We start from the raw sequence: 13,976 nt of genomic DNA, 5'->3' as shown, positions 1-13,976 counted from the left end.
GAAGGACGAGTTTAGTGCGAGCCACAAGATGAACAGATAGAATGGATGGAATGTGACACGCAGAAGAATAGTGGGATATGTTTCCTCCTAACTATTCCTTATAATCTCGCCCGTCCCTGTTCTTAGTTTTCTTTTTCTTTTCTCTTTATTCTTGAACGAGGACGTATGCTGCCATGCCACTGGCACCTGTACCTTAGTCTCAATATGCCCACTAACAAATTTTATAATTCGCATTACTGAAGCCACTATCTTACTGCTTATCGCTAGAAACTCATAGAAATATGACCCGAAATCACCTCCATACTGGAAACATTATACGACGAAACCATCCTTCCTTCTTCAAAGCTAAAATATACTATGCCCCCTTTAACAATGCGCCCCCATCACTCCCAAGTCTTTGTCCCGTGACGAACCCATCCTTCATACACCAAATATACGCCTCTGCAACATCCTCTGGTCTCCCCACCTTCCCAGTCAACGTCCCCCTCCTAAAAGCCTCCATATATGCTTCTCTCGCAGGTCCTAACCTTTCAAATATCTCCGTCTCGACAGCACCCGGTGCAACCACGTTCACACGGATAGGGGCCAACTCCACCGCCAATCCCCTTGTCAAGCCTTCGAGCGCTGAACCCACTGCCGCACCACCCACCGCCAACCCCGCCGCGGGTCTGGCCGCCATTAACCCTGAGGTGAAGGTTATGGATGAGGTATGATGATTAACCAAGTATTTCTTCGCATGTTTACCAATCAACATTGGGGCAAGTAGCCGGAGAGTGCTCAAGGCTAAGAAACTAGAGGCGGTGGTTTCGGAAGAAGCAATAGGAATCCGTGGGGGTGGAGTACCAGCGGTGTAGATTATATGGTTTAGTAATACTCGCTCAATAGTATCATCATTACTTCTAGCAGGAGAAGTGGTATTGGGGAAGAGCAAAGGTGACGTAGCGTAGTCGAGGAGGGAAAGAAGGTTCTGTTTGTGTGTGGCTTGGTCGCCTAGGTCACAGGGTCTGCCGGTGATGTGGTCGGTGTAGACATTGTCTGGATAGAGAGTTTGGAGACGAGAGATGGTGGATGAGACTCTCTGGGAATTTGAGCTGGAGATGATGATATAGGCGCCGTGTTCCAGGGCTGCACGGGCGACTGAGAAGCCGATGCCGGACGTGCCGCCGATTATGAGGACACGGGTGTTGGCGAGCTTGTTGATGGAGATGAGGCTTGGGGTTGCCATATTATTATATAGAGAGAATCTTACGGACTGATTAAATGCATGAAGTCAGGGGAATGAATGGGGGCAGGATTCCTTGTATCGGTGTGGGCTTTATATGCTTCGAATGTATGACAGACACGTCGGCGGGACTCGGGTTCTTTTTGCGGAGGTCTACGCGGGCCCGGTGGGTTCTACCATATGCAGAGTAACTTTAAGGTTACATTTTGACTATTGATACAGGAGTTATTCCTTCAACATTGAGTGTTTGCCTTTCTGCATGACATTTGTATAGGGATAGGTGAATCCCGGTTCATGTGCTCAAACCAGTAAATGCAGGCTGATGTGTTTCCCCAAGGATCTGCGGGCTTTGAACATATCACATGGTGATTTCTCTTCGAAATTCGTGTCAGGGGCGGAATCCCAGCTATGGAGTGGGAGATATCGCGCCTATAATGGAAAAAATCAATCGGCCTCAACGCATGATTTTTCCTTAGCCCCAGCGGAAGGCGCTTCCCCGAACTCTTAGTACTCTCAAAGAATCAGGGGCCAAGTGGTGTCTAGACTCGCTACTGACGAGGCTGACGAGGCTGAGGGTGGGGTGGCGCTTAGAGGAAATGGAGGTGGAGTCACGGCTATCTTTTTTCCTGCTCTTGAAAGATGATTGCCCTGAAAATCATGAGCAACAACAGCAGGACATTGTTGACACAAGCTTCTTGGTGGACCTTTCTACTTGCTGCTTCTCTTCACGTTGTTCACTTCTGATGTCGTCCCCGATCGGTCTGTGTCCTCCGGCTCTTCCTCATCCTCATCCACCTTGGCATCATGGCCTCCCCAACGTAACCACGTCTCAGGAGCCTGCAACTGGCTGTAGCGTCCTTCGCGTTAAGTGGGATAGCAGTATGCCATGCTGTAACTGCCGTAACCGTGGGTGCCCCTGCACCAGGAAGCGCTCCGTCGAGCCACGGATTTTGTCGCATGCCATGATATCCATGCCTCGGGTGTCTGTTGTCTGTTGGACTTGACCATGAGAGTGGAAGGCAAACGTCAGGTATGGAGCAGCGAGTGGCCAATATCCTGAAGGCATATGAGAATGTCTCAAAGCTAATGGCCCGTTTTCACGACAGGATGAAACTATCCGCATGTCCGTCCATATGCTCAGTGTTCTTTTCGTCGTACATCGCTCGGCGCCTCATATTCATGTCACATATAATCGTTTCTACTTCTATTTTTCAAATGAAACAATTAGCTTTGGCTAACCGCAAGCCCGCCACGGGACTTAAACTGTGTCAACTCTCGCGTCCGGGGAACTGTCCTGACGATCTTCTGCGGGTCCAGATATCGGTAATTCGCGGTCCCACCGTAAAAGATCTTATTATTTCCCGAATATTATCCAATAGCTTCGGAGATAGCGGCTAAATGAGGCCAGATAGAGAGAAAGAAACCGAATTCGTTGCAGCAATGCTTTGTCACGGGAGGGCTAATCAGTGGCCATCGGCTTGGAATTCCTGTTGCGGGAAACAACACCGAGCATGCCAGGAAGACACTTTAGCTTCTGCACCGGCGGTAGACTTTGTAGAGTAGTTTAATATCCAGCCTAGTGACAGGACTGCGGGTCTTTTATATATTTAAGAATCCTCCTATTGCACCATGCTCACGTCATTAGCCCAGTCTGTTTCCGCGGGCCCCCATACCCAGTGGAACTGATCTAAGATCAGATAATGACTCGTAATGGAGTGCGTGAAGATGCCCACTTCCTTCCTGCTTGGAAGCAGATCATTGTACCTGCGTAGGGCAGGGCCACGTATAATCTTCAACGCTAGCTAAGGAGGTCGCCTATACTATACTCCTATAAAATTGAGAGGTGTCTACTATATCTAATGAGATCGTCCGCTCCTTCAATCTGATTCTCCACACGCTTCCTCAGCCTCCGAATGCTTCTCCCTCATTAGTACTACGCTCAGTTGCTTGTCCAAATCATGAAAATCCATCCATCCCTCCTAGGCACCCTTGCTCTCAGTGCAAGTACCCTAGTCTCCGCCGAGCTGAACGTTCGAACGATTTACCAATTCGCCTCCAACGACACCTGGCTCGAGAACCTTGCCGTCCGATCCAACGGCCTCATCCTCGCAACCGAGATCGGTCCCCCAGCCAGCCTCCTCTCCTTCGATCCCCGCTCCTCAAGCCCAAAGAAGAACGTCATCCACACCTTTCCCAGCGTTCTCGGTCTCTCCGGCATCACCGAAGCAGCCCACGACGTCTTCTACGTTACCGGCGCCAACACCACCAGTGACAACATCTCCGACCCTCCCAAGAACGCCACGCACATCTGGCGCGTCGACTTCACCGCCAATTCCGACACCCCAGACATCAAACTCATCGCCCGACCCACCGCACCAACAGGCTTCAACGGACTAGCCGCATTCAACGAGACCATTATCCTCGCCTCAGCCTCGTACCAAGATTCCATCTTCGCCGTCGACACAACAACCGGCCGCACCTGGGAAGCCATCAAGGATGCGAACCTGATGAGCAGCATCAATGGAATCAAGGTTCAAGATGGATTCGTGTACTGGACCGCCGGCGGCGACTTTTGCAGAGCGAAGCTGTACTCCAATGTGACTGCTGGTCCTGGAGAGGTTATTGCCGAGGCTATTGCGTTTGATGATTTCGCCGTTTCCCCGGATGGGTTCCGTGCTGGGAGTGGACGGAAGTTTGCATATGCGGCTACGGCGGCAGAGAATACAATTATGCAGATTAGCTTTGATTTGCAGGGCGGGAGGAATCTGACGAGTGTTATTGCGGGCAGTTTGGATTCTACGGAGATTGCGGAGCCGACGGGGTGTGCGTTTGGCAGGGGTGAGGGAGAGATGGATTGGTTGTATGTTACCACGGGTGGTGGGAGTGGTGTTGGTGTTGATGTTGATGGCGTGGAGGTTGCTGTTGGGGCACAGTTGTTGGGGATCAAGCTTAATTAATTAGCTTATTTTAATGAGGGAGGAATGGAAACTGGCGACCATTAGGGGCATTGTTGGGTCATTGTGGTGCAGAAGAAGGTCCAGGAAAAGAGCTGTCTGTGTGTGTATGTGTGGCTCAAAGGTCTTTACTAGTAGCATGGTCTCGGTCTTGTGCGAACTATATGCACTGTTAAGGCAGTCATACTACTATGTAGTAGGCTTGGTCGCACAGTTAGCTGGCACTACACTAGACGCGTCTTCACACGCCTCTCACTACGGAACCTCTAAATAGTAATATAGTATATATTTTTCTCTATATTTCTTGTTTCTATACTTGCAGCTGTCTGAACAGGTTGTAAGCCCTGTCTTTGTATTATAAGATCATCTAAATGATTATAATTTGTAATAGCTGGTGGGAGCCAGACTGGATAAGTTTTACATATTCAAAATGTATAATAATGTCTGACAGTTTTACTATTGATACTTGTATGTTTACCTCTCTGATGGGCAAGCCATGGGACGTCAGCTGTTCGCAGTTCCTAAGGCAGGTCTCGCTTAATGGATTGGGTTGCAATAGAACAACAATCTTATGCAATATCGAGTAAGATTGTATTGGAGACCGAAAGGAGTTTATAAATAGGAATGGAACAGAAGCCCTCGATTCAAACCTGGAGGGAGTATTCCGCAGCCTACATATTGACTTGGTGAGACACTCGCACACAGAAGCCATGAACAAATGATGTTGACCATAGCGAAAGCTGGCGGGTGATCCCTCGTAATGGATGCAGACTCTGGCGCTTAGCCTCGCAACCCATCAAACTGACCGAGGAGAATCATAAGCAAATTGCCCAAGGCTAGTAAGCCTTGGAAGCAATGAATTTTGCAACTGGTTCAAGCTCGCGCTCGCTTTTCGGTACAAAATGACCCCCAGGATGCCAGACAACCACCGGCTCAGATCCCACACACGACCGACAGCTCTCAACGAGTCTCCACGATGCCTCTTTGCTCACCTCAGGGTCCGAGCATTCGAGAACATGAAGAGAGGAAGTAACAATGTTGTGCTCATAAAAGCCGCGGTACATAGGATGCGATGAGGCGTACCCAGAAAACCAGACTATGAACTTGAGCGGAGGGTGTTTTAGTGAGGTGGATGCGTCAGGATATGGCATCCCGCCTTCAGCCTGGAAGTGAGCAAAAGACTGCGATTTCTTTCGAGTAGCGATGCGACCATCCCGGCCATTGCGCCACCCTGACTAAAACCGACTATTCCAACAAATAAACCAAGGTCCTCGATGGTAGAGAGTACAGCCTCTATACCATCCCGCAATCTCGGATACACTCCATCAACGTTGTCGGCTCCCCACCAGCAGTATTTTCTGCAATTCTCGCTATTGTTGATGAGGCAATCTTCCGAAGCACACTCGAAAGAACCGGTTGGATAGAGATTTTCGATACTGTCAGGTCCCAGAGCTGGCTTAATGAGCTTTCTAGCCCAGGGGCTTCTATTCGGAAGTCATTTACCGCCTGCTGCGCCCCTGTAACCATCAGGTCAGGTACGAGATTTCTTTGGGAGATGCGAAGCTTACCATGCATCACCAGGATCTTCATCTTTCCTTTCAGACTTGTTTTCAGGTCGGTAGAGAACTGTTCTGACAAGTATTTACTGACGTGCTGGTGAAGCGCACACTTTGTGTAGCAGACAATCCTAAGTTTGTGGCAAGTATTGGAATTGTGGGAGATGCAAGGCGGATTAGAGTTAACAAGCATCATTCTACTCCCAAAGAAGTTTTGACGAAATCTTTGACCATTCCGTGACTGCCCGCCCCCTTGTGGAGATATCGCTGGAGCGTTATGTAATGAAAGCAGAGCAGCAGAAATAGACCGGATATTGGCATGGTACAAATTATGATGCAAGATTGATGCCACCGACGGTCTCGGAATGATGGGACTACTGGGACGGTAGGGAAGGATGAATGTGCAAAAGTGCAGAAAACGAAGCCTACAACTACTTAGCTACAGTAATCTTGATCATGGCCCTCGTGGACAGTTCACACGTCCACTGTGGCCAGCAGGAAATGGAAATTACTATTGAAGAGGGATCAGGACGTTCGCCGCAGGATCTCGCTGCAGCTGAGGGGCTATGAAGTATTAACTGGATCAGACAAGAATCGCTTATTACCAGGTTGCACGGAACAGGATTCTTCTTCCCCTCTCATTTCGGGATTAGCGACTCCGTCACTGCAAAGTCAGCTGTATGTTAGGAGGCAGCCACCCAATAGAAACGCAATGCGCTTCCCGACTCTCACGGTTTGACCATGTTGACCCGTACATTTCCTAATTTTCACCAGTGCACTGTATGTGGCTGCCTCGCTTTGTTTGTTCGTCCTACGTAGGCAAATGGTCCGAATCCGTGACGAGTGCACGCACATAAGCAAGCCCGGCACGGTTGAACTTAGTTCTGGAATGTCCAAAGTTTGAGAAAAAGAATATAAATTCTTGTGTAAGATATGACCGTCCGCATGTATATCAATAACGCTTTTCTCTCCATCGAATTGGATTACCATGATGTATGGAGGAAAGGGGAAGGAGTATAAAGACGGAAAACTAAACAACCTAAATGCCGGCTACAGCCGAGACCAAATCTCCACTTTGCCTTCACGCGGAGTATTCGCAAAACTCCGAAGTTAGTAAGCAGACCCATACGACTGTGCCCCATTATGTCATGTGTACTCGGTATTTCTGAATTTGTCTCACTTGTAATAGTAATACTGTGCTGTAAGTATATGGGTAATTTGAAAGCTTCATTGAATCATTTGACCCAGTGTATCTGTTGCGCCTTCCCGCGACACCACACCCGTTGACAAGCCCCATCGGGGTATTTAAGATGCTGTCCGATCCACTACTTGTTGGGTAGTTGCCACCTACCTAACTGCAGCATAACTACAACCGCTATTCATCAACAGGCCAAGCCGTAAATATTAACATTCGCCTCTTCACACATTCATTCTCACTATGTCTTCTTCCCCCGTCGACGCCCCCGCACACATCCTCGACCTCCTCTCCAGACTCCATCGCATCTCCCTCGAGCAAGAAGCCGCCATCTCCCGCACCGACAAAGGGAAAGTATTCTCCGCTGATGTCCTCGGCGACCTCGAAGATAAATCCCTGGAGCAGAACCCCAGAGATGCTTTCGATCAGCTCATGCTGGACAAATTCATCGCTCTCGACGAGGACAAGTGCCAGTTTGTCTATCAACTCATCAATGCCATGGGAGCCTTGAATGTTGTTGAAGCCGGGACGAGCTTTGGCGTTAGTACCATTTACTTGGCGCTTGCTGTTGCGAAGACAAAGGCTGCTACAGGGAAGGAGGGGGTTGTTATTGCCACTGAGAAGGAAAAGGAGAAAGCTGAGATTGCACGGAAGTACTGGGCAGAATGTGGTGCTGTAGTAACTGATCAGATTGACTTGAGAGAGGGAAACCTGCTCGAGACGCTTGCACAAGGATTGCCGCAGGTTGACCTTTTACTTCTGGATAGTAAGTCTACGCTTTATGTCATTTGGGATGTTTAGAGGTAAGCTCCGAGCTAACATGTGGCTCCTGTATAGTCTGGTCTGCACTCTCTCTTCCAACCCTTAAGATAGTCCAGCCTCACCTTCGTTATGGTGCAGTTGTTCTCACCGATAATACTATTTCCGGTGCCAAGGGGTATGCTGACTTGCTGGCATACATGCGAAACCCGGAGAACGGGTTCCGGAACATGACTCTGCCTTTTACTAATGGCTTTGAGATGAGTGTGTATATGCCCGATGCCAAATAATGTGCTTGCTTCGAAGGCAGGCGTTTGGTAGTCGAATCATTCTCTAAACCTTCCATTACGACAACCTGTACTGGCAAAAGACATGCGAAATAAGTGATTAAATAGACTTCACTTTGGATTTGCCACATTGTTGATACATGTACGTACATACTACCGATACTACGGGCTAGCGACAGTAGGCAAATATTAACACCTCGTAGAAGTAGATACCACAATCGCTAACAGCGTCAGCCCCAACTCAATTCATCTCTACGCAGGTATGATCATTAAAGTCTCCTCGCACTTAAATTGCAGACTCGCTAAGAGAAAGCCTGTGAATGGCGGGCGGTAAAACGACGGGAAGGGGGAAATGTTACGTCACCATTGGAATTCTCAACCACCGCATCAATCACGGCAGGTGATAGAGTTGCCATAAGGGAAACGCAAGGACTAAAGGTTCCTTAACTGCCTATATTCTGAGGGATATATAGAATGATTGATAATTCACTACTTCTATGTTAGATCAAGGTTATTGTAGTTACCTTTATATAGTAGGTTGTATGTATACTACACATTTATGATACTTGAAACAAGCGAAGCTTGGTATTTGTAATAAGTAGTCAAACGAAAGATTTGGTGTTTGCTCTTGCAATTTCTTGCAATTAAGAACTGCTCTTCTTACTATCACTGCGTAGAGCCTGCCAGGCTTTACGGTTTATGCTCGAAATTCATGGCCGTTCAATTTGCCCGATCTTGATGTCGTATTTTTCATACGGGTACTATGTGATGAATGTATCTTAAACCAAATTAGGTAAATTTCGGCCTACAGTGATTACTGAAAATCTGAATAGTAAGCAGAGCCCTATGTTTATATGCTTGTGTTTATTGGCTGTATCACAACTTCAAAACCGCATTTGCCCGATACCATGATCAGCATATTATCGTATGCTAACTAGATTCCGTTAGCATCGTTCCCACCCACCCTATCCGGGAAAGCTCCTTCCCAACGAGGTGAAGCTTTGGCCCTGCCAGATACTGCTCAATTCGGGTTTCTCGCACCTAAAAAGCATTATGCCCACTTGACGGATGACTTTGGCCTCCCGTAGTCCCCGGAATGTCATTGCATCCATCAGCAAACAAACAAACGTGCAACTATGCGTTGAAAATTGCCGTCATCGTGGGTTGAAAGTTTCACGTCTTATGCAACCTTGTGCCTGCCCGATAAATGAGGACTGCTTGGACTACAGGCCCAATAAACCCACCCTCTTATCGTCTTTTTATTGCGTAAGGCATCAAGTTTCCTGATCCTATACACCTGTCTATGTGTATTGCCTAACTATATGCTGCTGGTGAGTATTCTGTAGGCTGGGTGACATGGAATAACATAAGGGTCACAGGAATGATAATGACTGGCATAAAGCAGCCATTATAGTTATGGACTGATGGGGGGCTCTCTCATAACTAGTATAGAATTACAACTTGGTACGCCTCTGCTACTTCTGAGACCATACTCGCAGCAGAGTCGCGCTATTTATGGATATGGTTCCCTGAATGATTTTCCTACAGGGGTTAACGTTGGGGAACTCGCCATGGAAACTCTATCAGTGCTGCAGAGTTGCTAGGTACACTACCTGGAGACGTTTAGAGGTGAGGTATCTTCACGATGCATCGTTTACTGACTTCAAAAATGTTAACAAGCCCAGTGAATTTGTTTTTAGTCGATGAAATCTTTTTAGCAAATTTCTTGTGTGTAATTGTCTACTGGAGGCCAACACTATGCTTAACTATCTGTTGCAACCGTCTTCTTGATCTTCAATAGCCCATACCTGGGGTTACCTAAGGATGGACAACTTTATCATCCATCTCTCTACTGAAAAAATGGTGTGCCGCCATGCTCCGACACCTGCAGGAATGTCATAAAGCAAGCTAATGAGAGTGCCTATCAGCCACATTACGGATAGAATGCAGTGTGCCTCTAGCCGCCGATGCTTAGCCTTGTGATCCCTTTCCAAATTCTGTTTTTTTCTTGTATATTGATAGAGGGACGCACAGTTTGTTCGATAGACCGTACGACATTAGGCCAATGTACAATACTCTCCATAGATGGACAAAAAGAGGGATGTGCATCTTTGAGTTTCCGGAGCGTCGTGGTTACCTTCGACCTGAATCATGTCTGGCTTGGTTCATACGCGTCATACTAAACATGGCCACACCAAGGAAGCTACACGATTTTCCTTCCCGTCACCCAGTCAAAAGCCATGGACAAGCTGCTTGTTTGATGTAACAACAACTTCTAATAGGCTCAATTGTTCTGTAACACCTTATAGGGTATAATAATTACATCGGTAGCGAGCGATCAAGCCTGTAAGTAGTATAGGTGATAGTGATGCTCGAATTATACATTTTTAAGGCGAGTATCTAGTTAAATCATAGCTTTATAATCGGAGTCTCCCATAAAAAAAAGCCATTCTAGGCTTAATCTCCCCAATTATTGCCATTGTGTTGAGGTTGTGAATTTGCAGCCCCAAGGCCTAGATCCATGGAGGTGCTTGATAACCATCACGTGACTTGCCACCCCTCCCCCCTCATGGACAAATTTTATAGAGTCAGACGACACATTCCATTATCTTACCGTATTCGATCCTTTCGAATGGAGATTCCCTGGTAGTATATACAATGTATCTCCCTGTCAGACCTAGACCCAAGAAAACCGATATTATCCGGTCACGCAATGGGTGCAAGAGTTGTAGGCAGAGGCGAACCAAAGTACTTCCCCCTGGGTATGTTTGACTTGGCTGTTCTGAAGACTGACATAAGGCTAGTGTGATGAAAAACAGCCCACGTGTGGGACTTGCGCCAGGTTAGGCAAAACATGCGAGCGCTTTTCTGAGGATTTGCAATTCCGTGTTGTGACTTCCTCAGATCCTCGAATGCCAAAGAGGCTGAGAGGGAAAGACCGCTCTCATACACGCCTAGGGCTAAGTCACGTAGAACCTGAGGGCGTTTCTTGCGGCAGTATGGATCTGATAAGGTCGCTACAACATACAGAACGGGACGTTTTCTACCTTACGTATTGGGAAGATCAGTGCCTGCCAACTCTGCATCCCATCCTCCGCTTCTTTACCCAGTCAGCAGCAGCAAACGTGATGTTGAAGAACACAATGCTAGCCCTGTCAGCTTGTAATCTCAGCCGCCTCAACCCAGAAGTCAGAATGCGCTCAGAGAGCTTCCACATGGGGAAGTTCAGACCCAACTTAATCCATCAGACCAGAAGTCAGCTTTACTATTCAGCTGCAATAAGCAGACTTGTCAACTCGGATCAACTTCATGACCAGCGGGTAGCGATAACTGTGTTAGCCGTTATTGTTATCCTTTCGTATATGGAGTCTTCAATGTCTAATTTTACGGCCTTTTACTGTCATACGGATGGGCTCTTTCGCTTTCTCACAAATCTGAATGACTATGCTCAAGATGAGACAGTTCGGGGTCTTCTAACCACATGGATGCAAAGCCGGCTTTCGGTTTGGTGGATGCGCTCCTACTTTAGCTCGGTAAAGCTGCAGCGGCTTCTGCCATCGATCCCTCTGCCACGCATCCTCCAAGGGCAGCCAAAGTCCTTGCATGAGCGCCGTGTCGAGATTATGAGTATAATGTGTGACTCGCATTATCTGAGTAACTCTTGCATACTCCGACACTGGGATTGTGAACAAAGCACAGAGACCGTAATTCCTGAACCATCAGACGCACCCGGCACTGATGCATTGCATTTCCACGTGCTCCTCGCCCACCAAGTCCAGCGTCTAGATCGCTGGATCCAGCACCTCTCACCCGCCGAACAGCCATTGATGGATTCAGCCTCAACAGGAGATATTACCACTCCACTGCGCTTCACCTCCCACGACGCCGCGCTAAACTACGCTTATTACCTCACCAGTTGTATCCTACAATGCCAGACTATTTTCTGCACCCTTCCTCCAACATGCCCTACTATTGCAACAAGGGAAGGCCAAACAGCAGACCCCTACGTTGGGCTACTCCTCCGCATTGCTAAAGCCTCGCCGCCAGCCCATCACCTCAAGCAAAACATATACACAATCGGATTCACAAACCTTCTTCTCACCGCCCTCCTCCGCACCACGTCTGTTTCCCTTGCCATCGAGATCGAGAATTTTGTACAGAGCTTGGCCGACACCCTACCAACAGAAGAAGGCGGGTTCCCAATTTACCAAGCCCTAGCGGTAATCAAGTTGATCAATGTGCGGAAAATGGCAGGGAAGGATGTGGTTGCCGTTTCGCAGCCGGTAGATGATCATGGCGGGGAACCAAAATTCCAATCTTATAACAGCCAGGCTATACGGGATCTATTCTTCCATGGGAAGGAACGCACGGGAGGCGCTTTATTCAAAGAGCGAGTAGTTATTGGCCGTGCGGGCAAGTTGAATGGAGGAGAGTGGAGATGGGGGAGAGGAAGAAGACGGCCTGTTATCTATGTGTCGAGGTTCGATGGGTTCTGATCTTAACTAGTATACTTTGTAATTCTACTCCCAGCTCTTTTGTTGTCGACAGCATGATGGTAACATGAACTTGTAGAACCACGAGTTAAGGTTTTGTTTCAAAATTTGCAACAACTTTCATGTTTGGTTTATGAAGCCCTGACCAGTTGGATAAGTGTAATGGAAACGTCAGTAGAAGGAAATTGCATTCTTGACACAAGTCTCGGCCCGGTGATCACTTTCAGCTATCTGTGTACAGGTTTCCTCGAACATACTTCAGACCAGTATCACACCCCACAGTCACCACTGTTTTCCCAGGACCCAGTTCCTTAGCCAACTGTATCGCGGCGACCACATTAAGACCCGAAGAAGTGCCAACCAAAAGACCCTCCTCCCTCGCTAGTCGTCGACACATGGAACGCCCTTCCCTCTCATCAATCGCCCGTGCCTCGTCATACCAGTCTTTGTTCAGTAGAGGAGGAGGGAATCCAATACCGATTCCTTCCACCGAGTGCTCGCCGCCATGGCCCTTAGTCAAGGCAGGCGCCGAAGCAGGCTCAAGCACAGCTACATGGCACGCCGGCCAGCTCTGCTTCAGAGTTTTCCCGACACCCATCACCATCCCTGCGCCCCCAACCGCGCCACAAAAGGCGTCAATAGGTTCTCCAACCTGTGCTAGTATCTCACGACCAAGGGTTTCATAACCTGGAAAGACATCTGGATTGCTAAATTGGTCGGCGTAGTAATAAGAAGAAGGATCTTTATCCTCTGTGGCAATACGGCGTGCTCGCTCTCGCATAGAGGGAATCAGTTGCGGTGTGATTTTCCCATTCTCACTCGGCACGATGTCCAGGTGCGCCCCAAACGCAGTCATGGTGTTAAGCTTCTCCTTCGCAAAGGCATCGGAGGAGACTACACGGAAGGTGTAGCCCTTGACGGCGCAGACGAAGGCGAGGGACGACCCGGTGCTGCCGCCGGTGGCTTCCACGACTGTCATTCCCGGACGAAGGTCATTACGACGCTCCGCTTCCTCGATGACAGAGAGAGCCATGCGGTCCTTGTACGAGCCGGTAGGATTCAAGCTTTCTAGCTTTATGAACACTCGAGCGCAGTCCTGAGGTACTACGCGGGTCAATTGAACACATGGTGTGTTTCCAATTGCGTCGAGAGCACTGTCAACGCTTGGTATGAGTGACATTTTGTGGTATGTTGGAGCTGGTGAGGACAGAGAGAAAGGAAGATGCTGGAATGAATTGGGATGCTTAGAGGAACTGGGAAGTGAGAAGATGATGTCGAGTGACTCAAATCTTAGTGTGGACGGCTCTGCTTGACTGTCTCTAGCCCTAGGGGTTAAACGGATTACCAAGAGGGTGACTATTGCGACTTGAGGTTACAATGCGATCCAGGGTATGGAATGTTACGGAACTCTACCGGAAAAGTTCTTCCCACTTGCCACATGACCCCATATTTTACCGACTGGATATGGAAGGTCCAACCAGGTATCATATCAGGTACATGACTCTAGAGT

At 48.2% G+C, this 13,976-nt stretch overlaps 9 protein-coding genes across 9 annotated transcripts; 5 read left to right on the top strand and 4 right to left on the bottom strand.

The window, feature by feature from the left end:
• Window positions 1–355: 355 nt before the first annotated feature.
• On the bottom strand, window positions 356–1,225 carry An15g05250 (uncharacterized protein; the record flags this gene model as incomplete). The annotated part of the gene is made up of 2 exons (XM_059744699.1): window positions 356–899; window positions 939–1,225. 2 exons carry the CDS (start codon window positions 1,223–1,225, stop codon window positions 356–358), a joined length of 831 nt encoding a protein of 276 aa, XP_059602563.1.
• A 510-nt stretch (window positions 1,226–1,735) lies between these two features.
• An15g05240 (uncharacterized protein) lies at window positions 1,736–2,345 on the bottom strand (the record flags this gene model as incomplete). The annotated part of the gene is made up of 3 exons (XM_059744698.1): window positions 1,736–1,870; window positions 1,952–2,059; window positions 2,145–2,345. 3 exons carry the CDS (start codon window positions 2,343–2,345, stop codon window positions 1,736–1,738), a joined length of 444 nt encoding a protein of 147 aa, XP_059602562.1.
• Window positions 2,346–3,180: 835 nt separating this feature from the next.
• Window positions 3,181–4,179, top strand: An15g05230 (uncharacterized protein; the record flags this gene model as incomplete). Its single annotated transcript, XM_001397016.1, has 1 exon — window positions 3,181–4,179. The coding sequence occupies one exon, from the start codon at window positions 3,181–3,183 to the stop codon at window positions 4,177–4,179; it is 999 nt and encodes a 332-aa protein (XP_001397053.1).
• Window positions 4,180–5,012: 833 nt separating this feature from the next.
• An15g05220 (uncharacterized protein) lies at window positions 5,013–5,766 on the bottom strand (the record flags this gene model as incomplete). The annotated part of the gene is made up of 3 exons (XM_059744697.1): window positions 5,013–5,339; window positions 5,387–5,632; window positions 5,680–5,766. The coding sequence occupies 3 exons, from the start codon at window positions 5,764–5,766 to the stop codon at window positions 5,013–5,015; spliced, it is 660 nt and encodes a 219-aa protein (XP_059602561.1).
• A 334-nt stretch (window positions 5,767–6,100) lies between these two features.
• On the top strand, window positions 6,101–6,636 carry An15g05210 (hypothetical protein; the record flags this gene model as incomplete). Its single annotated transcript, XM_059744696.1, has 3 exons — window positions 6,101–6,117; window positions 6,231–6,410; window positions 6,507–6,636. The coding sequence occupies 3 exons, from the start codon at window positions 6,101–6,103 to the stop codon at window positions 6,634–6,636; spliced, it is 327 nt and encodes a 108-aa protein (XP_059602560.1).
• A 534-nt stretch (window positions 6,637–7,170) lies between these two features.
• An15g05200 (uncharacterized protein) lies at window positions 7,171–7,976 on the top strand (the record flags this gene model as incomplete). The annotated part of the gene is made up of 2 exons (XM_059744695.1): window positions 7,171–7,693; window positions 7,765–7,976. 2 exons carry the CDS (start codon window positions 7,171–7,173, stop codon window positions 7,974–7,976), a joined length of 735 nt encoding a protein of 244 aa, XP_059602559.1.
• A 494-nt stretch (window positions 7,977–8,470) lies between these two features.
• An15g05190 (hypothetical protein) lies at window positions 8,471–9,061 on the top strand (the record flags this gene model as incomplete). The annotated part of the gene is made up of 4 exons (XM_059744694.1): window positions 8,471–8,506; window positions 8,651–8,747; window positions 8,785–8,805; window positions 8,922–9,061. 4 exons carry the CDS (start codon window positions 8,471–8,473, stop codon window positions 9,059–9,061), a joined length of 294 nt encoding a protein of 97 aa, XP_059602558.1.
• A 1,570-nt stretch (window positions 9,062–10,631) lies between these two features.
• Window positions 10,632–12,469, top strand: An15g05180 (hypothetical protein; the record flags this gene model as incomplete). The annotated part of the gene is made up of 2 exons (XM_059744693.1): window positions 10,632–10,735; window positions 10,816–12,469. The coding sequence occupies 2 exons, from the start codon at window positions 10,632–10,634 to the stop codon at window positions 12,467–12,469; spliced, it is 1,758 nt and encodes a 585-aa protein (XP_059602557.1).
• Window positions 12,470–12,689: 220 nt separating this feature from the next.
• An15g05170 (uncharacterized protein) lies at window positions 12,690–13,646 on the bottom strand (the record flags this gene model as incomplete). Its single annotated transcript, XM_001397010.1, has 1 exon — window positions 12,690–13,646. The coding sequence occupies one exon, from the start codon at window positions 13,644–13,646 to the stop codon at window positions 12,690–12,692; it is 957 nt and encodes a 318-aa protein (XP_001397047.1).
• Window positions 13,647–13,976: the final 330 nt, after the last annotated feature.

The sequence above is a fragment of the Aspergillus niger genome (genome assembly GCF_000002855.4).
Source record: "Aspergillus niger supercontig An15".
Taxonomy (NCBI): domain Eukaryota; kingdom Fungi; phylum Ascomycota; class Eurotiomycetes; order Eurotiales; family Aspergillaceae; genus Aspergillus; species Aspergillus niger.
The sequence above is the reverse complement of the archived record's forward strand: the minus strand, read 5'-3'. Positions and strand labels throughout refer to the sequence as shown.